Source organism: Rhipicephalus microplus, chromosome X (genome assembly GCF_043290135.1).
Source record: "Rhipicephalus microplus isolate Deutch F79 chromosome X, USDA_Rmic, whole genome shotgun sequence".
In the NCBI taxonomy this organism is placed as follows: Eukaryota; Metazoa; Arthropoda; class Arachnida; order Ixodida; family Ixodidae; genus Rhipicephalus; species Rhipicephalus microplus.
Window position 1 is genome coordinate 178,641,932 of NC_134710.1, and position 26,782 is coordinate 178,668,713.

The window sequence follows — 26,782 nt, forward strand, 5'->3', positions numbered from 1 at the left end:
ACAGGAAACTTGCAGGCGCCTCTGAGTGTTTAATAGACGCGCCCGGTGTTGAATCTCAAGACATACCGCGGCAGCTTCTGCGTCTCTTATCATTCATTTCTTTAAGGAGAGAGAGAGTGAGAGAAAAGGCCACTTGCTGCCTCGAACTTATTTTTTTTCTTTTTTTTGCTTATGTTGACCTTAGTTGTCACCTGCGTATATAAATTTGAATGGCGTAGTTCAACTGTTGTATTTGATTAAGCACACAAATGAGCAAATGGTTGACCTTGCAGGCGTAGTTGTGTTATGTAATGTCAACCAATCGGCCTGATTTCAAGCCTCACCTCGACCACGGCAAAGAAAATTACGAGTGTAAATAATTTCGAAACTGGCGAAATAACATATACAAAGGACTATGTGTTATTGGGGGACATAAGTCGTGATCTTCGTGATTTCACTGAAGCACTGGTGCCGATAGTGCCTCCCGCTATCTAGCCAAAAGATGGGCACTGGCGTGTATTCTTCATATGAAAGTGGATCGAGTCTTAAGCACGCGATTCGTTCGTTAGATCAAACAGATATGAAGAGAAGGACAAGGCATCGTTAACTAGGACAAAAAGATCCGCTTTGTCGTTCCACAATGGGGGACGAAATACGTAGAAATTTAATGCAATACAGAGATCGAGGTTTACGATCACCCCGACCACATATCCCTGCACAATCTTATAGTTAACTATCTCACTTCGAAGACAAATTATTGATATAGCAAGCTGCTGTGGAATGCCGAGCTCAAACTTTCACAGCAGAGAGTGACGAAGACATTTGTAGAACTCGTTAAGGTCGACACGTCTACATTCCAGCACTGCTGGAAAACACTTTGAAAACTCACGTATTTAAATAGTAAAAACAACTGCCGCGTAATACTGTATAGGGATTGAAAGGCAAATATTAGTATCATTGAAATAACCGAGTGAGTTCTGCCGCAGAATGACCCGTAAAGGTTCATTTAACGTTATTTTTCAAACTACCACTCATTTATGATTCTTTCCACGCACAATGATTGAGTTAGTTGTTCTCAACGTACTTAAAAACTGACGTTGTCGTCGTTTTTTATGAATGAAAATATAAAATCACGCAAACTGTCCTGGACAACTTTGGCACACGACAGAAAATCGTCTTTTTACAACAGTTGTTCTAAGATTTTTTTTTCTTGTTGTGGCAGAGATGGTTTTCACACCTTCACCCTCCGACGCCAGAATGTTGTATATGACGCTATGCTATTCTGGTTAACTGTGCTCTTCGTTTGTCTCGTTCTGTCTGCAGAGAACAGCAGTTTTACAGGTCAGAGAGAAAGAAAGCGTGCTTCGACAGGACTTTGCGTGCCACGGCAATAAAAGTTTGCTATTTCAGCCCGCCAATAAACTGATTTAGTCTGCTGCTTTCGTTCTAACTTATTCACTCATCCTCAGTTTACTCTTCTTTTTCTATCGAAGACTCACTGTTGTTCTGGGGCGTTCGTTAAAATTGGAGCAGGTTTCTCCAAACGATCTCACATGTTCTAGTCAAGCAAAAAAAGTTTGAAAGAGCTTGCACGTTCCCATACTGGGTGCTGTTAACTGACTTACTCGCGCTAAGAGCGGGATAACAAGCAGTCCACAATACCGAAAAAAAAACAGGTTCGCGCAGCTTTCATGGACAAAAAAAGGAGCTTGCAAAGAGCGGCTCACAGAATCCTGATGGTTTGCTACTCGAGATGAGGTGCCAGGGAAAGATGAAGTAAAAAGTGAGAAAAAAAAGGAACGAATCGCGAGCACGCATTAAAAGCTGTAGGGGGACTTTAAAATGGTGAAGTAAACCTGCTTACTCCAAAAGGTTTTCTAGAGCACGATTTGTTTTTGAACCAACGATGGTCATACGCAACGGTCCGAGTATATTTTTCTCAGAAAATTTTCAAAGTTCTGTAACATTACTTTTGTCTGTAAATATGCGCTGTGTGTTTTAGTTGAATTGAAAACAAGTGCACTAAACACGTTCAATGTCTTGTTATGAATTACGCCAATCACATGTTAGTGAGACTGCGTGTCAAAGACAGAGAGAACGGAAATCCCAAACGACTGTCTGTTACTGTTTGAACAATCGCTTATTTGAAGTTTGAACAATCGTTATTTGAAGTGGCTGCTCAAAGACTGTGGACCAGATGGTCTTCAACTTTACTAATGTTAAGGTACGTGAAAGTGCAATAACAGTCATACCAACTAAGTAGACGTTTCCTTATATATTCCATCATGTTCATTGCACGAGAGGCTGAAGGCTCATAATGATGTGCTATAGCACAAGACTGCCGCCCTGCTTTGTGACGTGCTGTCCGTGTTTGTGTATGCGTTTGCGCACGTGTGTGCGTGCTTCCTCTCTTGGTCTCTCTTTCGTTACTCTTCGTTCAATCTGCGCCATCTCTTTCTCCTGTGCAGGTTAGTGTACCAGTTATACTAAACTGCTAGATATTCATGCTTTTTTTCTCTATCTTTCTTGTTTTTCTCCCTTTTTCTGTAAATGTTTAGCGCAGCCGCCCACAAAGACAATTTCTTTGTGTTCACTGATCTATTTGAGGTATTTCTAAAAGACTGATTCCGCACTGCGTTTCGCAACGTAGGGATATCAAGTCACTAGAGTTCTTACCTGATTATGAAAAAAAAGTGGGAACCTGAAAGCAGCAAACAACACGAAAAATGACATTATCTTAGAATGAAAGCCAGAAGAAGCACCGAAGGTGGTCATTCTTCGATGCTTCGCACAGCTTTGAAATGCTTAGCCTTACTTCTATAAAATATTTGAACCAGCTTACTTAATTCTTAAATATTATTGCCCTGATGCAAATGCTTGGAAACAAAGAAAGCTGGGAACAAAGAGGAATACCCAAAAAAAGTTTACTAGTTTTAACAGACGCATAATGCAAACGCCGCTATATGCTTCCATAGGTGTACATAGTTAAGGGGTCCTAACTTACGTCGTAGTGTATGCCTTTGTGACACACATGCAAAAAAAGAACCTTAGATGTTGCAGTAGCCTGCGCTGAAGAGGTAACACATTATCTCTATTGGTTAGAGTTGAATTTATCTCAAAAGCCCGATATTGTTTGAACATTGTTTAAAATTTCAGACAAACAAAGGTGGAGGAGCCTATAGCTTAGTTGGCAAAAATCTAGACTTTAAGTTATGCTTCTTTTTGTTTTCCGAGCAACCTTTGTTGCAAGCTGTAGTTGCAACCACAGAGTTGTAGTGACTCTTGCCGAGAATAAATAATAAAAAAACACAGCATGCTGAACGCTGAAACACAACATGCTGAAAGGCTTCTGTGCTTAGATGAACACTATTTGGTACTGGTTAGCAATGCTGAGCTTGCTTATAATATTAATTTAATTATTTCCAGTACTACGTATTCTGCGAACATCATCTTCAGCTCTCGAAGTTTCCTTCTCGTGATGTGTACCTAACGATAAGTGTCTCCGGGACTCGGTGTGTTGCCGAGACCAAGTTCACTTACACTGGCACTGGAGCAGGGTCTGTCGGGAGGAAAACCAAAACGGGCCACGTCTGAGGCTAGCTCAGTGTTCAGCTTAAGCTTTGGCTTGGGCGCCGTGGGTGGTGGGGCTTTCTTGGTCGCGCTGCTGCTAGTGCTGGTCGAGCGGTTTGTCACCGTTGTAGTTGTGGAGAGTAGCGACCCGCCCGACGGCAGCTGCGAGGTCTCCTTCTTTGTCTCCGTCACACTCTGCACGGAATTCAAACAACAAAATGAGAACAATTTACTCTACCTGTGCGTTGCAGATTTATTGGGATACTCGCTTGGACTAATCGTAAAAAAAACTTACAAACGAAACAACGAAAGTGAGACTAATGTGCTACACTGTGGGAGATGTGCTTTAGAAACTGTCAGAAGTACTCTATTAATTTGTGTTATTTCACTCTAATTCTGCCCACTAGTGGGTTTCAAGCGCATTTTCCAATGACGAATGTGGGCTCGTAAATGTGCACTTTGTCTGTAAAGCGTGCACCACTGCATACATTGTCAGAATGTGGTAAAACTAACGTAAAGGCCCCGCATTGACTATTTAAATGAAATGATCATTTCTTCACCTATCATCCAGTGTAATATTGTCGTCTTGCATGTGCTCTTCATAAACATTCATCAGAACCTCGTTCATACGTTTTTTTAAAAAAAGTACTGTATTGAAAAATGTAGGATCCGATTTCCCCCAAACATCGCACAGTATTGCTTGATAGCTATAGCGCGAACGTTAAAACCGAAAAATCCTACGAAACAGAAACATGTCAATGATACTTGATGTTATACTGTATGCGAGTGATCGGCTCTCTTCACTGTGGAACTACAAAACCAAGAAGATATAACCGACTATCCTCACGGCCGCATATATTCACCTTCAAGCGTGGAGAGCAATAATTAGGCGAAGCTTTCATTATTTGCATCCATAACCAATGTCAAGCATGTCTACTGTCTCAGTTTCTTGCCCAGTAAAGCGGGCTAATACCGGAGATGGTATAAGCACAACTTGGCCTGTTCAGGAGACATTGTAATCAGCGGGCTTCGTGGGTCCTGTTTGCCGCGTGCTGATGTCTTCGCATCGTGCTTTCATTCCAAGCAGGCACGCATTGAATAACCTGACACGTGCCGTGCAGAAAACGAATAGGTTATTTCACATACTTGAAGACAATGAAAGGTTCATACACCATGGGCATTTTTGCGTATCAAAATCTCGAAGTGGTGCGAGCGATATTCAAACGTCTACTGCACTTGTTTAGGAAAATGGCCGTGGCTGACTAGAAGGTTGCCTTCTTGAAGATCTCCAACAATCTCATATATTGCTGCTCATGAAAGTAAGAAACGCACTTCCTAACAACAGGTCAATGAGGTACTTGATAAGCCTTCATGTGCTCGTCTTACGCGCTTGTAGCATATGAGTATAGAGATATGGGAGCATTTCTATAAAGACCGTGGAATGTACAAGACAGAATTGTTCGAATAATTGTTGTTCAACTTCAATAAATAGCATTCCACCTCTTCAAGCATGTCTCAAGTTGTCACAGCCACGTATTACCGCTACATTTTTCTTATGGTAGTGGGAAGTCGTCACTCAGAGAACTTAAGCCGAGCTTATGCTTGTTATGCTTGTCTTATGCTTGTTAATACTTTTGTAATTATGTTCTAAAGTGCAGACGATAGCTATGCATGTGCAGGAATCCAGATGTTAACATATTTGGCTTGTGCGTCCTTCCTGGCTACTCTTTTGTCTTTGTTATTCCTCCACTGCCTCAGCGTAGGAAACCAGATTTTCCGTTTCGGTTTACGACGCTGCTTTTTTGAGTCCCTGATTTGTCGGAATTATATACATTTTTACCCGTTATTCGGGAACCTGATGTTTATCGCGATGTTTCAAATGCCTAAAAGGTCGAGAATAAGTGTTAATTTTGAGTGAATTAGTTTTAGCGTTTGGTAAATATGTTCGCAGCTTTCGCGCTTCAATCTCGCCCTTCCTTCAGTCAGCGCTCCCTACTACTTGAGCAGTAATCTCATAAATTGTAATTATATGTTTTATTTTTTAATAGAAGACCATCACCGAGTGTAAGCACCGTGTTTAGTAACCGTTTTTGAGATTGCAGAAGTGGGAAAGAAAGCTAGAGACGCTATATCAGTGGTGAGTACTACTAAAATGGTTTAATACGCCATTGATAAAGTTCGGTTTAATGGTCATGATATGCACTATCATCTTCCAAAAAATCTATTCCTATAATGACGCTGTTTAATTGTGAAAATATTGTCCTAATGGAGACACATGGCACGAAATTTTTAGTACCCGAAAGAAAAAAATACGAAAAGAAAACGCCAGGTTTGCGCGAAACATGCAGCTCATTCAGAGCGAAAGCTGAAGCAGCGGCCTTTCTAGAGTCCCTTCTACACTTTCTTGGGGCGACTATACTGCTAGTACACTAGCATAGCACTTGTTACGCCATAAATTAGCATAGTTTTGGGAAGTAGAAAACCACCCACTACACCATAATTCATCATTCTACGAAGAAGCGAAGTGCACATCGGCAAGGCATTCTAAAGTGAGATATTTTTGGGCAAGTTGATGCTTAGATTGCCGAGGTATGCTTGAGTGTGGTACACCGCAGATTTCACACCAAATTTTACAAAATGTATTCTGCGCCACAGTCAGCAATACGTAAGCAACCTGTAAGACATTATATATGGTGCACTTTGTTGATGCCATACCTGATGACAAATTATAAATAATAGCTCATACTTTTTAATTGGGGGGAGGGAAGTTAAAACACTCACTCGCTTCGCAATTCGCATTTTGTGACACCTGGAGGTCATTTTGATTTTCTACCACGCTATATTGAATCTGTTAGCGTGATGTCTCGTCCGACATGATGCCTATATAGTGTGTTCTTGCGAAGGGAGCTTCAAGCAGTTTCAGCGTGGCCTTGTGTAGCAATATTCAACTGCCACTCAGTGGGGCTGGGGTGAATCCCACTATATTTCGAATACATATATTTATTTCATTCTTTGCGATAGCGGTAACGCTTACCGATCATGAAGGCAGTGGACAACGTCACCAAAATCGGCTGTTGTGATCTCATAACAACTTTCACCGTAGAGCGGGTAAACGTAAGCAACTTGGAAGTAAGAAGGCGTTACTCTGTGTTAATGTGAAGCGAGCAAAGTATATGTATACAGGCATGACACCTCATCTATTCCTCTTGTGCTTTCTTTGAGGGAAAATGCACTTCATGACACAAATAGTATTACATAAAAATTGTTTTATTGAGCGATGTGGCACGTCTGTAGTAAATAGGCTCTGTGCAATAATTCAACGTGGTAGTGAATGAGAGAGGTCCACGAGGTCGTCTTAGCCAAAAACCGTTGTCCCAGGCTTGCCAGATCAGTTGTGAGAAGACTCAAAGCTGCTGGTCGATGAGAAGGTCTGCTTCGTGTACTTCATTTGCTGCAAACGAGAGACAAACGGACATATTAAACAGGGAACGTGCGTAAAACGGCATTTTATATGGCATTAATTAGCGCCAACACACAAACCCAAAGAATAGAGATAGAGATGTCCGAACATCCAACGGTAGTTTTAAAGCACTTAACAAAAATCGAGCTGGACTAGTCGAATTGCGATTGAAAACGTCAGAGCTTTTTAGTTTGCTTAAGGTAGGTCTAGCCAACAAAGTGCCTCAAGTAGTTCAGCGTCAAACTTCCGCGAACGCGGAGTGCCGTTAGTGTATACGGTTCACATTGCTGTTTGCGCTAAATGGCCACCAACACGAGAAACAGGTAGATCTGACATCAACAAGGCTTTGCGATGAATAACTTCAAGCATGTATTAACAAACATTCACCTCTTCAAGTGCGGTTCACAGGAGTCTGTGGCATCGATAGCGGTCACGTTGTGATTATCATGCCTGTTACTATTGCGGCAAGCAGGTACCTTAAAAACGACCAATGATGCAATGCTTTCACTCGAAAATAAATTTAGGGAATACGGGTCTTCGAGGTGAATTCACAAAGCTATTTGTTCGCGAATGTTGTTTCATATTTCGACGGCATCTTTCACTAATAACGTTAACACTATAACTGGCTAGCACGTACTTTCACAAACAATCTTTGCGTAAGAATTATTTTAGTATTCATGTTCTGGACTTGTACTCACATGAGTATTTGGCACTAGAAATTTTGTTAAGTGCAGATGGCAATCGATCTTGATGCTGGTCCTATTATTAGTGAAAGTGGCTAAGATAAACTGAAGGAAAGTGAAATTGACCTGTGCGGTCGAATTAAAAAAAATATTGCTTTTCAGTGTTTTTTAATCATTGACAAAGTGACTTTGTTTATGGCATGCTCATTAACAAGATTGTCTGGAAGTGTCTTTTTAGGAACACTTTGCGCATAAGTGCTCCTTGTGAACACGAGCTGTTAGTCAGTATTAAGAAATACGCATTACGCTTATATTGTTAATAAGAGCAAAAACCCAGACAATCATAATGATGGACATGTAAGTACAAAAGCTCGGAAAGGAGGCCAGATAGTGGCAAAGATTAATGAAGTATGACCAACTCTGAGACTTCAATCCCTGAGTTTTGAGGCAACAAAAAGAAATACAATCTTAATAGCTATAGAACAGCATCAACGGCATCAACAAGGACACGTTTTAAAAGAATGCTTTATCATGAAAACATATTGCTTTAGTATGATCATTAGCTTGATAAAAGTTGGGTGTAAATCAAAACTGTATCGCTACATTCGAAGAGGACAAGAAGATAAGTACTTCGACAGCGCCCATATCCTGGAACGTACCTATCTCCTTGTCTTCGTCAAATGTGGCGCTACAATTTTTAAGTAAGAATGTATCAGCAACTAGCCCTGCGACGTGTTTTTCAAATAGTTATTTACATTCTTATCAGTTGCCAAGCTTAAATATGTACGAGAATACCAGAGGTACATCGCAATCCTTGTATACGACGAACTGCGAGAAAAAATGTAAAAAGTGCAATGAACTGTTAGAAAGGGCGGTGGTCGGATTGCACATGCGTAGACATATGGGGCTTAGTCCGACATGGTGCGCACACAAGTGCTTCTTTAATAATCTGAAATTTTAGTGACTACATAACCATAAGACTATACTGAAATTTTCTTTCGGATGTTCATGTTCAAGCTAGCTCTATATTTAAAACAACTCTACACAAAAAAAACTAGCAGTTATAAAGTGGAATAGTCAATAACGTGCTCGTTCGACTACAAGTCTAGCCAGCACATTATTGTGGTACGATATGAAATCAAAATGCCATAATCAACACCTATCTGAGCGACGCAAAACTCACCTGCTGCGCAGTTGTCTTAACGATCCTCTGTGATTCATTGGACTCGGTGGACGACTGATGCACCATGGAACGACTGTCCTGCATCATCTTTCGCACGGCTTGACTGGACTCGCTGACCGTCTGGTCACCATGCATGGCGACGCGCTTGGACTGCTGAGTCTCGGTGCGGGACTGCGTGGTCTTCTTCATCACCGTCTGACCCTCGTCGGTCTCGCAACCGGCGGGCACCATAATGCCGCTACCAGAATCGGTTGGAAGTTTAAGCTGCATCTCCAGCTTGGCACCCAACGGCACGTTGATGACCGAGCCGGGCGTCAGAGGAATCTTGGTGCTGTCCTCCATTGCGCTCAGAAGGGCTACTTCGACTGCGGCGTCCGACTGCGCGAGTGCTCGACTCGTGGGTCGACTGAGATTCAGAGTACGTCTATAAAGCGGCGGCCCGGGCTGCGTCAATTGTAGTCGTGGAGAGGGCGGAGATGCGCTGGCTTCGCGGAAGGCGGAGTTTCGTTAGCGTGACGTGTTGTAAAAGCGAAGCACATCTACCGAGAAGCCACGGGAGAGGGGAGGAGCAACACCAGGAGGCTCTTCTCTTACGCCGGCCCAAAGAAAAAGAAGAGAAAATCTCTGTGGTAAAAGGGCAGTTTTCCTGAGCCCTCAAGCTCGGGATGTTTCCTGTCAATTCAGTTTGCCATGTGACAATATGAAAATATGGACGAATTTAATGCCCCCGAGGGAGTTCTTTTGATTCTTTGTGGAACCCAGTGTGGAGAGACTGAAGGCCGGGAGTTTAAAACGGGCTGGAATGTCGTTCTGTTTGTCTGCCCTCCACAGACACCGCCGGGTGAGAAGGGGGCCGTTTACAAGGGAGAGGAGGCCCTCCCCGCGCTGGCCCGTCGGCTGCGCTAAACATAGCGCGGCTTCGGCCCGAAAGATGTTGCCCCGCGGCCGCGTAACTGGAGACTGGGTTCAAGATGGTGCCGCAGTCATTACGCAGTTGGCTTGATCTAAAACAATACAAAAATATGCGCTGTGCAAGTGCCAAGCTTGCGGCTGAACTGTGCGTCCGGGGAGCATGGTGATGCGCACCCACATGGCCGCTGCCTCGAGAGGAATCCAGCGCGCGTCGAAACAGCCAAGACCTATCCGCGCCGAGGTCGCCCTGAGTCACCTGTGGGTTGCGTCAGTTTTGGACCTGGTGTCGAAGTCTGGAGTCAATGCTCATCATGTGGATATGCCGGGGAACGCGCAAACTGTTTGCTTGCTGCTTGCACCAACTGGTGACGAGAAGACAGTCACCACTTCTCGAAGAACGCGCACCCATGCATTGCGAAATCTCACTCTTTTTGTTATTCTTTTTTCTTTATTTCGGGAACTGGCCATTCCTTTTATTAAGTAGAGTGAACAATATTGCTAGTTTTACCGCAATATCGTATTGTGTGCAAATATGGAAAGCAGTGAAAAAAAAAAAGCTTTGAATAGCTGGAAAGGAAGTCCACTCACCGGATACGCAAACTGCACTCGGTGAAACTTACAGAAAGATCTCTCTATGACAGAGGATAGATGAAAGTGCGCAACAGAAACAGAACTCAATAAATAATATTTTTTTTTCTGTGGATAAAACTAGTGATACAAGCCATGCTGCATCGAGACTCGAACGTATACCAACATAGTACGAGCAGTTTTAACCCTTTCGACCCTAGTGTCCTATACGAAGGACATGAAGAAAGATTACTATATGTTGTGGCATTAGCCACAACTACATTAAACTACATTAAAACATTAACTACATTAAAAAAAGAATCTGAGTTAATATTAAAGGGCAAGTAAACAACACCAATATCAGTAAATTGTTATAAAAATATGTGCTCTTTTGCTTTGTTAACACGCTGCCACAAGAATTTTGCGAGAAAGGTGCTATATTAAGGAAGTTATAGGTATTAAAACATCGGTTTCCGCTGGTTTTAAATTCACGTGGCCTAACAACCCTTCTACTTCACAGAAAGGGGAAGGCGTAGCCCGTCGTCGTGACTGGATTAAACCAATCGACGAGCTGCGTGCTATGTCAAGTCACCGATTAGCGACTTAGTGAAAGTATATTGGTGGAAAGGAGCACGGGAAATGTTTTTGGAAGTGGAGGTTCTGCGTGGTGCAGAGCTGTAATATTCGGCAAACGTGATTGCGGTCGCCTACTGTTTGAATTGCCGAGCTTCTTTTAAAGGTGTAAAAGAAAGTCGAAGCCTGTTGACTGGCTTTGGAATGCCGCTGGGCCAACATTGATAGCAATTCATGGTTATCTTCCTGGTAAGTCTGCGGAGTTCAAAACAAAATAACGGAAGATTAAAAAGACAACAGCTTGAAGAGAATACACGATAATAATGAGCCAACCCTACAGTAGCTATCATGATTTTTTTATTGTTCCTAAAGATTAAAGGGCTCGCTTGTCATGGACAGTTTTCCCAGTCTACAATCTTCATGTTCTATAAATATAGTGCAATAGTACTCAAAGATTGTGAGAGCTTTGAATGCATGCTTGACATTGTTGCTTATGTCACACTCAGATATTCTGTCGTTATTTTCTTGAGGCAAAAATTGAACCTGAATTGCTTTAATAATCAGCTAGGCGACTTCGGTAGCGAGATCGTTGCATATAATGGATGTGAAAACGTTTGTTGCGCCATATAAAATTTGCCTTAAGAAATTAGAAGATAATAGCAACAATGTGGGATGCTTCCTGCTGCTTGTTATTACAGAAATAAGGAAGAAATAAGATTACTGAGGCCCCTTATTTACTTCGAAAGCACAGGGTCACGTTCTACTGCATCGAAAATCTGTAACTAGCAGCACAGCAGAACGTCAAGCTGATTCGATCACTGGCAGTGCGATCTCATCGTCTTCGCCACGAGCTTGTCCTCATCTTCTTTCCCACAGCAGTACATACAAGCCTGTCAGAAAAGATACCAGCTAATCATATGTTTGTGGCAATATCACTCTTTCAAGGCGTACTCAGTGTAGTTAATTACCATCCGATCTCTATCTCATGCACCACGTGTAAAATATTGGAGCATATAAGTCCTAAACAATTATTCAATATATTGAATTCTATAAACTCTTCTACAAGCATCAATATGCTTTCCGTAAACGCTTATCAACCGTCAACCAATGTTTTGAAACAATACACACATTCACAGCTGCTCTTAACTCTAAGGAGTGAATAGGCATGATCGTGATAGATTCGTCAAAAATATTTGGCACAGTTTTTCATGCAAAACTGATAAAAAAAGCATAAGTTTGGCGTTTCCGTGGACATTATAAAATGAGTCACTGATTATTTGGATAACAGAGAGCAGTTTGTGGAAATTACTAGAGCATGGTCACATACGTTGCCTGTTTCGACCAGGCAACGTATTTGACCTCGGAAGAGAGCAGCGCTTCGAGGTAGGTAATAGTGCACTTCAAGTGTAGAAGAGTAAGTCTATTTAGGGCAGGTAATAACCACGGAGCCGAACCACGAAGTTGAAGTAACCAGAAGAATAAGAATGGGGTGGAGCACATTTGGCAAGCACCCTCAAATTATGACAGGTAGATTGCCACTATCCCTCAAAAGGAACGTATATGACAGCTGTATCTTGCCGGTACTTAGCTATGGAGCAGAAACAGGAGAAACCTGGAGACTTACAAAAAGGGTTCAGCTTAAATCGAGGACGACGCAGTGAGCAATGGAAAGAAAAATAGTAGATGTAACCTTAAGAGACAAGAAGAGAGCAGAGTGGATTAGAGAACAAACGGGGGTTAAGGATATCGTAGTTGAAATCAAGAAGAGAAAATGGACATGGGCCGGGCATGTAGTGCGTAGACAGGATAACAGCTGGTCATTAAGGGTAACTGACTGGATTCCCAGAGAAGGCAAGCAGGATAGGGGGAGACAGAAGGTTAGGTGGGCAGATGAAATTAAGAAGTTTGCTGGTATAAATTGGCAGCAGCAATGACAGGACCGAGTTAACTGGCGGAACATGGGAAAGGCCTTTGTCCTGCAGTGGACGTAGTCAGGCTGATGATGGTGATGATTATAGTGATACTATTGATATTCATCTCATGAGACATATGAGGCTTTAGGATTTCTTAATAATATCGGTGGAATGAGGGTGGACTGCCCAATCTATATTGACGTCAGCTCTGACAAAGCGACCGATGTCAGATCTGACATCTAACTGCATGGAGGCCATTGAAGTGCATTAAAGAGTGAAAAGCTTGTTTTCCAGTGCTTCAGGCGCTTTAACTAATATATAACTGCTATCATGTTAGCCCTAAAGCATTTGTATGCGTCAACGAGACAGAATTAAAAAGTTATCATCAATTACACTATATTTTACTTTAAAAACACTCAGACCCGGTTTATATGAGACGAAGTGTGAAAACTTAAGCAAGCCGGTAGGACATAACTGAATACACGAATATCGCAACCTAGAAGTAGTTGCAGCTCAATTATGGGAGCAATAAACAAGCACAGAAAAGAGCGCTGCGAATGGAAGCTTATATGAGACGTGGTGCCATTTTTATTATATACTGATGGGGCACATGAAATATACTGTTGGGCGAAGCTCCTTATAGCGGCACCCGTTTATCCCTCGTAGTCGTAGTAGTAGTGTGTAACCAGTCTTGCATTTTGACCTCCAAGGTGCTGCCAGTGGGAGATTTCTTCTGTGCGTTGTTGAACAATTAAAAATTCGCAGCGTGCGCGTTAACTAAAAGCCAAATTTTCCCGTCTCTCATTCCCCCTTAGCAGCCATTGGCACGTACATTGAGCACTATCTGACAAGAAAGGGTTGCTACGTTATATTCGCTGGGCGTAACCTCCTTGGTTTTAAAAAGGTTGAGCGAGCGTTGGGCCGCAGTGCCATGAATACAGTGAACTAGTATATACCATGAACTCGAGGTGGTTAAAGGTGGAAAGTAGACACGAAACGCAAGCCGTAAGAAAGTATGCGTGTGCCTCCTCTCGTTCAGTCCTTGGAATGTCCACTGGATGGCGGTGCTTTCATATGAAGAATATATGATGAAAATAAGCAAGATAATGGTATTTGAAGTGTTGAATAGGCGGACGAATGGACACACGGACAGATGCATGGATGGACGCACGGATGGCTGCACGAACGGATGGACGCATAGACGGACGCAGGAGCGGATGCACGGACGAACGCAGGGACAGACGCACAGATGGACGTGCAGACGCACGAACAGACGCACGCACGGACGGGCAGATGGACGCACGAACGGCCACACAGACGCACGCATGGACGGACGGAAGCAAGAACGAATGGACGGACGGATGCTTCGCCCCACTCTCCATCATTCACTCCGTTGATATGCTGCCATTGTTTTTCATGCCCTTTAAGCATAGGCGTATCAGCCGGGAGGGAGGGGGAGCAAAAGGGGCGCCACTCCCCACCTCTCCACTGAGAAAAGTTGGGGGAGGCCGAGCCCCACGTTCGACAGTGATCACTCTTGGCTGCACGCTGGGGAAACCAAAAAGTAAGGCGAAGCTTTCCGTCACAATAGTATCACTCAATTATGTTCTTACGGGAGAATGAAATGGTCACGTGGTTTTGTTTTAACATTTGTTAATATGTTATATGTCAATATGTTATAACATAGTCAAATATATATATATATATATCTATATATATCCCGGCTGACGGGTGAGGTAGGTTCGCCCACTCAACCACTCGCGAAAGAGTTGGTACGCCTCTGCCTTCAGTGCTAGCAGAGTGCTACACACAAGAACAAATGTTTTTGACATTTAAAAAAAATTGAGAGTGGAGAGGGTTATACTTCTCTCTTTTGGTTTGCCAAGGGATTCTAAGCGGTAGATATGGGGCAAATTATTATTCAGCTGAAATAAGTTTCATGGGCTGTTACTTCATGAGTGCGGAGTACGTAAAAATATTGCACCTAATTGTGCCCGATGACGGTACGAGTGAATTAACAAAATGGTTGAAGTACTCACTTCGCACATAGCTGCTGCAATTATTATGTCATTTAGAGGACGATAATTTAATCTCATCCTCGCATTTTGAGTCACGAAGATGCTGCTTTCGATGCTCAGTGAAAAATAAAACCGGAAGTTGAGCGATGATGAAGAATGTGTAACTCGAATATGTGGGTGGTGTGTCACCGTGACATCAAACAACCAGGAAGTGCGCTTCCCGTCAGGCAAAAATATTCATGGTGCTCATTCTGAGTCACACTAAAAGGGAAATGTTATTCCATAAAACGAACTGTAGAAAGCTCTACTCAAAAGTTTAAATAGCGTCCCCGAAGGTGTCTCTTTTAGAAGTGTCTAATGAAAATAGGGTGAAAATGGATGAACTGAATTTGGGTTACTGGATAGCCAATATTCTTTCTTTTTTTCCAGAAGCTTTTGCTTGGATAGCGCCTCGCATAGCGTTTGTCAGCAATTGTCGAGGGTACGACTTTTTTCCCATCTAAGACTTCGTTAACTAATCAAATAAAACAAGTCCACCAGCAGGACTGAATGGCAATCGTATTATCATAGGTATCTAATTTGACGAAATAAATATCAATAAAAAAAGAATAATGAAATACAAAGCAATTTCCAAAGTATCTAATAAAATGACGTAACGCTAACGAAGCAAATGAGTTCATAAAACAAACCACTGTTAGACAAAATACTAAAGCAATCATGAGCACGTAACGTGAGCCCAGAAAAAAAAACTCAATTTTTAAATTAATTATCTACGAGAAAATCTCGCGGAGCCTCAAGAGCCAGTCTACACTTTTGAGAGCATCACTAAAGTCCGAATTGCACACAGAAGAAACACCAATCGGTAGTGTATAAAAAAATTCGAAGCATCTCTCACTGTTTCTCATAATGCGCACACTCAAGGAGACAGTGCTCAACAAAAGGTTCTATTGTATCACTCTTATTGCACTCGGACGATTTCATTTTCATCTCTTAATGCACGTCTTAATGCAATGAAATAAGACTCGCACTAACACTATACGTCATTCCACAATGACAAGCTCTAGTATGTATTTCTTCGGTCCTTCTCGTAGAATAGTTGCACCCTTACATTTGTTTAGCCCACTCTAATGTAGCAAATGCACAGTTGGATGCGCGAAATTGGTTGACTATTGATAGCCTATAAATTACGAAGAATGTATACATGTGCTGCTATACAGTAGGTTGATTAAAAGAAGGTTTCTACGATCACATTGATGTCCTCCATGCGTGGCGCTCTTTTCGCTGACGGATTTCTAATTTCATGGGTTGTAGGGCTTTCTGCCATCTTTTAAGTAGCTTTTGCGAGTTGGCGCTCTTACGCATTCCAGCTTCTTCTGTTGTGAAGAAGTTCATGGCTTCTTCCATTAGCGGTTGCTTGGACTGAATGACCTCTTTTTTTGAGCGATAAGCAGAACAAAGGAAGTGCATGCGATCAACTAGGAACAGGAAGCTGACCGTGTTTTTGAAGTATTTTTCTGTTATTTTGTTCATAAATGCGATTTTGTCGGATGCGTGAACTCGCACAAGGCCGTCGTCAAATCCTGCAGTTCCGACTATTTCTGTTTGAGTCGGCAGCAAACATTGTTGGCCAACACACTGTTGGCATATTGTGTTCTGTCACAGCGTGTACTTGAGAACAACTTATATCCAACCACTGCGCAAGCGCAGAGATTAATTTAGTGCGGTCTCCTCTTCTTAGGCTTGGCCACTGCGGTTTTCTTGGCAAGCTTCGACGCGACTAGCATGCGCTCTTTCTTGGCGAGCAGATAGCCGGCTTTGTTTTTACTGACATGTCAAGAGCACTCGAGCGAATGGCTGCTTTTAGCTGTTTTCTGCTGTCACCAGAAGCCATCTCTCTTTTATTTGTTTGGTGTGTTGAAAGTAAGACAGAGAAAAGTACTTAGCCACGCATGAGAAACACAACTTTTGGCAGGATAACTGAGGTTCACGTCACTTTTTTTGCCAGTTCGCCTGTTGCTCCTCATGTAGCAGATTGCGTGTTCAAGTTCTAGCACCGCTGACTTAACGGTAAGCGCTGAAGGCAATATTTTGCTCCGTTTTTCTGGTGCAGTCTAGCGGCCATTTCATGTAACTTACTCTAGGGGAATGGGTGTCACCCACACTTTCCTCCAACTGTCAACAGCTTCTAATGAACACGACATGACAATAACTTTATTTAATAGTCCTGAGGAAAATGATGAAGGTGGTCCTAAGGCTTTCGAGTAGGGTTGCTTTCGAGTAGGACCGCAGTTTGTCCTTTGAACACCCTTTCTATCTTGGCTGTTGGTGCTTGGTTCTGTAGCTGTAGAATTCAGTCAATCAGCATCGCCTTGTGGAACGTCACGTGGTTACTATTCGCAAGATAACTTTCCGTGTTGCAGCTTCCTTTACCACGTCATCGTACTGTGCTTTGGAAGTACGACATATCGCGCGGCAGGCAATACGGGCTGCGTGAGATTGCGCACGCATGTGCACAAGCGTTCTCATCTAAACCACTTGCCTTCTCAGAATAAACACGGCCCATGATTGATTGATTTATTTATTTGTGGGGCTTAACGTCCCGATATGATATGATTTTGAAACACGCCGTAGTGGAGGGCTCCGGAAATTTCGACCACCTGGGGTTCTTTAACGTGCACCCAAATCTGAGCACACGGGCCTACAACATTTTCGCCTCCATGGGAAATGCAGCTGCCGCAGCCGGGATTCGATCCCGCGACCTGCGGGTCAGCAGCCGAGTACCTTAGCCACTTGACCACCGCAGGTGTAAGTGTCTTACACGGCCTATGTCGTTCCCTTTTTTCGTAGCTTTTCATCAATTGAAATGCTACCGGAGCATTTAGATATAGCATTTTTGTTTTGCTATATGAGTGGTACCGCAAGAGACTCATTCGCATGAAAACGCTAGTACGAGGGCCTATGCGTTACGTCTCCTTGTAGGTTTTACACCACGACATAAAAAAAAAAACGGAAGAATAAATTTTTTTGTGCATAAGACCAACATGGCGGTGACCCCTAAACAAGAGAGCCAAATACTCAATAGACTAAATGTTGAAGAACGCGATAAGTCCCAACAGACTGGCTAGGGTGTGTGGAAGGGGGAGCATGAAAAGGTGAACGTGTGATTGACCCATGCAATCGTTATCTCTGTTACTTTTTCAACGGCATCGCGAGTAGGGTTCAACAGAACGGCAGAGACCATGGGTCATTTTACCGTAATTTTTGCACCCCAAAACGTTGCTTATCACGCGATGGAAACAGCTCCGAACTCAGAACTTTGTGCTCACGTTTGGGCTGCTTCTCGCACTGTTACTTCTTCCTTGATAAAATAACCCAGAATCTCCATTTTGGAGCTTGGTGAAAGATAAGGAAATATAAGGCGAATGCTGTAGTCATGCACCATGCGAGGAGTTCACGAGCTAAGTGCAAGTATGACTCTTGAACGCCCTATTTCGAAAGTGAGGCAATGGGCCGGCCGACGCTGGTTATCTACTGAAAACATCAAGCAGATTCTCATAAGAGTGGTAGTATTTGCCGATCGTTGAGGGGAAACAAGCTGGATGCTCGAATGAGTGCGCTCGTTGTAACCGTTACTGTGTATAATAATTGACACAGTTAACTAAACAGGTTAGAAAAGAATTACTCGAATTTTTATAAGAGAATTCTGTAGTTATAAAATAAACTCACTGTTGCCTCCAGGCATCAGCGTAGGTGGGATGCTGCTACCACCGTTGCCCTTCTCCCTCGGAGTGACGAACGTTTAACGCCCTCAAGATAGGCAGGCATGACACTCGTAATACCTCCCCTGGTTCAACGTTTTAAAAATGATTTAACTGATAAATTTCTGCGAGCCTGTCTACTCACTTCAAAGAGCTCTATATACCTTTGAAAAAAAAAAAGGTGAATGAGAGTCCCTATGACTGTAATAGAAACAGGGGGGTGGGTGGAAAGTTTGGTCACCAGTAAGGAGCGCTCTCCCTAAAATGTAAAAAAAAAGGGGAAACATTCACAATCATAACAATATGTTCAACATCATGTGTGATAAAGGAAAGGCTAAATGAAAGAAAAGGCTGTGTAGAATTGGAATACTCTTGTGTGTCAGTGTAATATATTGAACAAGTAGTGTATAGTAGTACTTATATAATATGCCTTTTCTTTGCGATGCTTTTTACCCGCATCGGTCAGATTTCAATGTCTGGCGACTATGCTCAACACTATGCTCACCATACTTGACCTTGAATCTAGACGAGTTTTATCTAAGAGAGCCCTTTTAATACTGAAGACAACACGTTTGTACTTCTGGTTGTAGAATAGATTATGTGTACACTGCGTAAATTTCCATAATATTGTGCAAACTGCTCGACCATACACCACACCAGAAGGTCCTCCTCACCAGCGTGTCAACCATAAATTTGCGTCCCCCTTTCTTAACGCGATAGTATTAAATAGCTCGTTTCGCAGAAATTTTTATGTCACCGTTGACGTAGGTGTCGGCGTCGTTAGTTGTCAGTAAAATGGCATCACCTTGTTCATCACAGAAAAATAAATAAAGATATTCCCAAACTAAAGAAAACATTTTCAATTTCGAAGAGAATTGAATCTATGCTGTCTGCGTGACAAGAACGTGTTCTATAACCTAGCCACGTTATTATCTGAAACTGATTTTGAAAATAAAGTGTATGGCTGTCATGTATAGTGGAATGAGTCTCCTTAATTGCATGCAGTATTGCGTGGCAAAAGCGTTAAATGGCGCCATGCTTTAAAACACGTGTAGTGTGCTAGGTGTAAGTGTCTTAAAGTCCAACCGATTACAAGGTAATCAGGCGTATTCAATTATCATCAGCTGTAAACGTATCACCAAAGTGAGCAGTTGCGTAGGTCTGCGTATTGCCTTGTGGTCGCTTTAGTAGGCCCTTAGCTCATGGGCAAAAAAAAAAAAAAAGAATTGTGGCCTGGTAGGCACCAGGGAACTGTACTGGCAGTAGACATTATAGAATAGTTTGAAACGGCCAATGTTACGCGCCCAGTCGTTTTTTTTTTCTTGAGGCATTGTTGAGGCAAGTGCCGAGAACCGAACCGAGGCAATCATTTGAGAAGGTGATGAGCACGGGTTCCGATTACTCTATCGCCTTCTACGTTTCAAGGTGATCTTATTTGTCATGAAAGGCATGTGCTTGTACCCTTGTGCTTATAATTTTGTTTATTGCTCCACGTCTGTGTTGAAACATAACACGCAGAGTGTCACAAAGAGCACAGAACAAAAGAAATGTCGGCCATACACGGGCATTTCTACTACGTAAAATGCCTATCCTTAGCCCAGTTTTGGAAGTTATTCAAAAATTGCCTCATGCGCGCACTTAAAAATTCGTATGAGTTCTTTAGTGCACTGGTTTGCGTATGAGTGTTTGTGACCATGCTAATACCAATTCGTACTTAGAACGACAGCAAGAGAATGGGTCAAAAGTTCATTTGTTTATTAGACACAATATAATGAGATCAACAGACAATGAAGCCAAAGAAGATTCAGGAGTCATTATTTGTAGTTTTTAGGTGTAGTGTTGTAATTTTGACATAATTGAAAATGAAGCCAAGTGGACAAAAAAAAAAAAACAACTTTATGCCGTAAAGGGCTGTACCTACAACCTTCGGATAACGCATTCGATGCTCTACAAATTCAGTAAGAATGGCGGCTGTTCCGCCGTCCACGTTCTTCGGGTTTTCGGGACGTGTGGTCCTGGGAGCGTTAGCCAGCTCCACTCCTAACAATGACAAAGAGCGTGGTGTGGCGAGCTTTGTTCGAGCTTCTCGATTGGTTTTTGTTCTATTCTGGACGACTGAGACATTATCTTAATTGTGTGTCTCTTGTTTTCGCATTATCTCGTTCCCATTTTCGATGTACATTGTATGAATGACGACACAAGGTAGAAAAACGCCGTGGAAACTACCTTATGTGGAGCTAAACCATTTTGAAATTTTTGTGAAAAGTCACTCCCATATTCTGCTGAGAGGTAGTTTTAGGTTAGAGTAGAAAATTCAGCTTGTATATATAAGAACTAAATGTCAAAAGACCTCACATGATCCCACTCGTCTGGACCAAGTTCAATATACTGACACTCCTCCGCGAACCTTCGAAAGCTTTCTGCAGCTAACGTGCTTTTGTGTTGCCTGCAGGTTCGTAAGCATCTCACCTGATTTTGGAATGGCTCAGTAATCAACCCGCCTTTGACCAAGGGAGGATGTCATGTGATTGCTTCATCATATTGCCGCGCCCGAAACAGAGAACGAAGACGATGTGCACGCCAACAGTCTCGTGAAAAGGGACATTGAAGAAGACGACGTGCTTTTTGTTTAGCTCTCTTGCTCTTGGCTCCTGCATAAAAACACACGCCGTCGAATCTCAGACTCACCGTCTTGGTGAACTGCTTACGTTGAATCGCGACAGTGATGGAGGCGCTGGGTTGCAAGCCTGCCGATGCTCAACACGCCATCTGGGAGCCGTTCATCAAGTCCCGACACGCAGCCACCTGTTACGACACCAGTGCACTGCTTCAGTCGGCGGTTGCTAGGCCTCTCTCCTGAGCTGACCTCCTTCGAGAACATTCCACCAGGCATTACGTACCTCGCCAATGGCCTCCGCCAGCCAGCCACACGTGGTCCAAGGGATACAAGACAGCCCCGTTTGCAATCCAGCCCAGGTAACACTTCTTCAGCCCATTGTGCCTGATTGCTTCAGTGGTGCCCCACAAGAAGATGAAGATTGGCTTGAGTATTACGAATGTGTTGCCGACATCAACCAGTGGAATGCTAAACAGAAGCTCGCTCGCACGTACTTCACTCTCGACGACAGTGATCACACGTGGCTTGAGAATTGAGAAGGCCGTATTTCGACATGAGATGAGTTTCGTCAGCAGCTGATTGACACCTTTGCTAGCGTCGACCATCGATAACGGGCTCAGCAGTTGCTTGATTTAAAGCTTCAAAAACCGAACAAAACTGTGGCAATGTTGGCTGGAGACGTGACGCGCCTATGTCGTCGGGTGATCCCACTATGTCCGAGGAAAAGAAGTTGCGCTACCTTATGCGCAGCGTGAAAAAACTGTTCGCTGGACTTGTGCGCAATGCCCCAACTACCGTGGCCGATTTTATAAGACAAGCCACTGCCATTGAGCTTGCTCTGCACCAAAGATCGAGGCAGTATGATCGCTCATCCACTACCACCCAAATCAATGCCGCTTCAGTGACTCTGTACAATCAGGGCTCCCTACGTGACCTGATCAGAGATATTGTCCGAGAAGAAATTCAGAAGCTTTGCACTCCTCCAGTGGATACACCAGTGACCGCCGTTGTCGCAGTCGTTCGTGACAAACTTAGGCACGCTTTTTCAGCAGCTGATCTCGGTCGCAGCAGGGTCAACAGAGTTACGCCGACGCTGTCTGCCGTCCGCCGCTCGTCCCATCTATTACGTCATACTACCAGCCACCTACAGCCACACCTTCGTCGCAACCATTCCAGGAGGCTTTCAGACGTCGGTCCATGTATCCGATGTCTTCATGCCACCAGCCACCACTTGCCGCTCCTTACTCACCACCACAAGAGGACATGGGACGCCCACAATTTCGCAGAACGGACGCTTGGCGCACTGTCGATTGGCGCCCTCTGTGCTTCAACTGTGGTGGTGCCGGCGAGCTATATCGCCGGCACTACCACCGTCGGCACCGCGACACATCGCTTCGCCCGTCTCGGCCAGGGTACGACGGTCGCCGTGCCAACGCCGACTACATTGTTCGCCATGACGACCCTGGTTTTCGAGGACCTTCAACAACGTGGTATCCCTATCACGAGTCGCTTCCCAATCGCCAGGCCAATTCCGCCCACAGGTCACGCTCTCCATGCCCTGCTCAGACATCATCACCAAATCGACGTACTTTTGATGACCTTCGGAGAACAAGGTCACCCAGCCCTTACCGGGGAAACTAAAGGAAACTAAAGGCGGTGACCTCTCGGGGTAAGGTCGCAGCCCGACCACAAGACGATAAAAAGTCCCCAGTACTGCCGCTACAGAACGACTCGACGCCGACGAATAATAATAACGACGAAATGGTGAGCGCCGACCTCAATGTAATTATTGATGGAGAGCAAGTGACAGCCTTAGTCAATACGGGTGCTGATTTTTCTATAATAAGTCACAAGCTGGCTGATCATCTTAGAAATGTAAAAACGTCATAGACAGGACTACATATAAGAACAGCGAGTGGTCAATTGCTGCTCCCCACTGAAAGATGCACAACAAGAATCAGCATAGGAGATTCTTTTTTCGTCGCGACTTTCATCGTTCTCCCAGAGTGCTGCAAAGATTTAATTATAGAAATGGACTTTCTCAGGGAGCATGGTGCAATAATCAACATCCCGGACCGCGTGGTTTCGTTTCACGAGAGTGCTCGTCTGACTGATCCTGCATCACCAGAGCCCAAATCCTTTCGTCTCAAAGACCACAATATAGTCGTGCCGCCTCGATTATGTATCCTCGTTTCAGTAGCATGTGATGTACCGTTAGACGGTGAAAGAGTCGCCGACCAACTAACATCGCTGCTTTTCACTCATGGGATTTCCGTAGCACGAGGAAGAGTCAATGTAATCGACGGCCGAACGAACTTGCTGTTGACGAATTTCACTTCCGAGCAACGGCACCTTCCAAAAGGCACAACTTCGGCACATTTCGACGAGATCGCAGATATTTGTGACTGCTTTTCAGCACTAGAAGCAACACCTACACAAGACCCACATGAACTAGCAGCTAACCTTGACGTCAGCCCTACTTTAACTCAGCAACAGCGGGAACGCTTGCTTGTGCTGCTATCCAAGTACCACGACTGTTTTGCGTCGACGTCGAAAGTTGGCCGGACGTCCTTGACGAAGCACCGAATCATCACAGAGGACACGGCTAGACCAATTCATCAAAATTCGTACCGTGTGGCTTCAAAAGAGCGAGAAGCGATAGAACAGCAGGTAACAAAAATGCTTGAAGACGACGTCAATCAACCGTTGAAAATCCCTTGGGCATCACCTGTTGTTCTAGTCAAAAAGGACGGCAGCCTGCGTTTCTGTGTGGACTATCGAAAGCTAAATCAGGTTACAAAAAAAAAAACGACGCGTACCCGCTTCCCCGCATAGATGATTCGAATGACAGGCTTCGAAACGCACGTTACTTCTCTTCCATGGACTCAAAAAGCGGATGTTGGCAAATTGAAGTCGACCCCAGGGATCGTGAAAAAACCGCTTTCGTGACGCCAGACGGACTGTACGAATTCAAGGTTTTACCATTTGGCTTGTGCTCCGCGCCTGCTAGATTCCAGTGTCCCATGGATACCGTTCTCTCTGGGCTTAAATGAAGAACCTGCCTAGTATATCTTGACGACGTCATTGTGTTTTCTGCAACCTTTGACAAACACCTTGAACGATTGCAAATGGTCTTGCAGGTCACACGGCCGCACGCTTGACGCTCAAGCCGGAGAAATGTCACTTTTGCTTTGAGGAACCGCAGTTTCTTGGCCATGTCATCAGTTACGCAGGAGTTCGTCCAGATCCCGAGAAAGTTGCCGCCGTCGCACAGTTTCCAACACCATCAGATAAAAAGGCAGTGAGGCGTTTTCGGGGTTTCTGTGCATATTATCGGCGGTTCATTCCAGATTTTGTGCGCATTGCATCGCCTTTAACTCATTTCACGAGGGATGACGTTGAATTTGTTTGGGGCGACGAACAGGAAGCTGCTTCCAATTACTTGCGGCAACGTCTACACACGACTCCCGTGCTTGCCCATTTTGATGAGACAGCCCCTACAGTGCTCCATATTAACGCCAGCAATGTTGGTCTCGGAGCTGTGCTTGTGCAGCGCCAGGATGACGAGGAAAGAGTGATCGCTTACGCAAGCAGAACTTTGTCATGCACAGAAGCAAATTACTCGACCACTGAAACGGGTGATTGGCACGCTGGAGGCTTAGACTACACGAGTTTGATATAACGATGGTGTATAAGTAGGAAAAACGACACGCGGACGCCGACTTCCTGTCTCGATCACCAATAGAGTCGGCTGATTCTTTTGACGAAGAGACAGCGTTCCTCGGAATCCTCGACACGTCGACCATCGCAGATCACCAGCATGACGATCCTGAGCTACTTCGCTTGATTAATTATGTAGAAGCACGAAGCCAGAATGCGACCAAAGCCTTTGCAAGAGGACTATTGTCGTTCTATCTGCGAAGCAATGTTCTTTACAAAATGAACTTTTCGTCAGACGGGTCCACCTACCTGCTTGTCGTCCCTACCACTCTTCGTTCTGAGGTATTGCAAGCGTGCCACAACGAGGTAACATCTGGACATTTAGGCTACACGCGCACAGTGGGCAGAGTTCGAGGGAGATATTACTGGCCTAGACTCACCGCTGCCGTGAAGCATCATGTTCGGATCTGCCTCGATTGCCAGCGGCGCAAGTCACCTCCAACAAAACCAGCCGGTTTGCTACACCCTGTCCAGATCCCGACAACGCCATTTGACCAGATCAAAATGGACCTTTTGGGCCCACTTCCCACCTCTAGTGCTGGTAACCGCTAGGTTATAGTAGCGAGCAACTACCTTACTCACTACACCGAGGCAAAAGCCATTCAGAGAGGCACAGCAGAGGAGGTGGCCCGGTTCTTCATAGAGAACATTGTGCTGAGACACGGTGCGCCATCGATCGTTATAACAGATCACGGAACCGCATTCGCGGCCGCGCTTTTAGATCATGTGTTGGTGCTCAGCGGTACTATTCATCGCAAGTCGACAGCTTACCATACACAAACGAACGGGTTGACCGAGTGACTCAACAAAACTCTGGAAGACATGCTTTCAATGTATGTGGACATCAAACACAAAAACTGGGACGAGATTCTCCTTTATATAACGTTTGCATACAATACTGCTAAACAAGAAACCAAACGAATGACCCCATTCAGCTTTGTTCACGGACAAGAAGTAAGAACGATGTTGGACCCGATGCTGCCACACGAATGCGATGACAACAAAATGAGTTCTGACGCGTTTACTCAACGCGCAGAGGAAGCCAGGCAGCTCGCACGTCTGGGAATATACCAACAGCAAGAGTACGACGCAGGTCGCTATAACCTACGTCATACACCTGTAACGTACGGAACCAGGGACAAGGTGTGTATGTAGACGCCTGCACAAAGACGGGGACTATCCGAAAAATTTCTCAGAAGGTACTTCGAACCTTATAGAATGCTGCGACGACTAAGTGACGTTACCTACGAAGTCCCGGATAGCCCAAACTGTACAAGGCGTCGCCAGCACCGACCTGAACTTGTGCACGTAGTGCGCATTAAGCCATACGTCAGCGAGTGACTCTGTGAGGAACCGTCGCTTCTACAATGTGACTTTATGCGCGAATCACTGGCTCAGCTATAGCATCGGGGCGACGCTCTTTTAAGGGAAGGAAAATGCCGCGCCCGAAACAGAAAACGAAGATGATGTGCACGCCAACAGTCTCGTGAAAAGGGACACTGAAGAAGACGACGTGCTTTATGTTTAGCTCTCTTGCTCTTGGCTTCTGCATAAAAACACATGGCGTCGGGTCTTGGACTCAACGTCTCGGTGAACTGCTTACGTTGAATCGCGACAATAATATGTCGCTTCATGTGACGTCATACTGACGTCAGACGTCAAGAATACACCTCAAAATTAGGTTATTTGTTATGTAACGGTGACGCCATATGTTGAAGTCATTGTGTCATGATTTTCTTGAAAATATTGTACTGACGTCGCCGATGTCAACGATGACGGTCACTTTTCTTTTTCTTTCTTTTTTTTCTTTCTGAGCGCGAAGAATAACT

General features: G+C 44.1%; 2 protein-coding genes across 2 annotated transcripts in view; both read right to left on the reverse strand.

Moving 5' to 3' along the window:
• Positions 1-26,782, reverse strand: part of LOC119177230 (uncharacterized) — a 116,750-nt gene that overhangs the window by 19,028 nt on the left and 70,940 nt on the right. The window contains exon 5 of the mRNA XM_037428654.2: positions 3,520-3,744. Coding sequence (XP_037284551.2) covers positions 3,520-3,744 — 225 coding nt within the window. The remainder of the gene's footprint in view (positions 1-3,519; positions 3,745-26,782) is intronic.
• LOC119177231 (uncharacterized) lies at positions 6,799-9,330 on the reverse strand. The gene is made up of 2 exons (XM_037428655.2): positions 8,876-9,330; positions 6,799-7,000 (listed from the first exon to the last, which is right to left on the reverse strand). Exons 1-2 carry the CDS (start codon positions 9,215-9,217, stop codon positions 6,938-6,940), a joined length of 405 nt encoding a protein of 134 aa, XP_037284552.2. The 5' UTR covers positions 9,218-9,330; the 3' UTR covers positions 6,799-6,937.

Excerpts from the sequence above, each read along its gene's own strand:
- LOC119177231 (XM_037428655.2), bottom strand. The coding sequence starts at position 9,217 with ATGGAGGACAGCACCAAGATTCCTCTGACGCCCGGCTCGGTCATCAAC. Across the intron at positions 7,001-8,875 it reads TTAAGACAACTGCGCAGCAG|CAAATGAAGTACACGAAGCA; the intron begins GTGAGTTTTGCG and ends TCTCGTTTGCAG.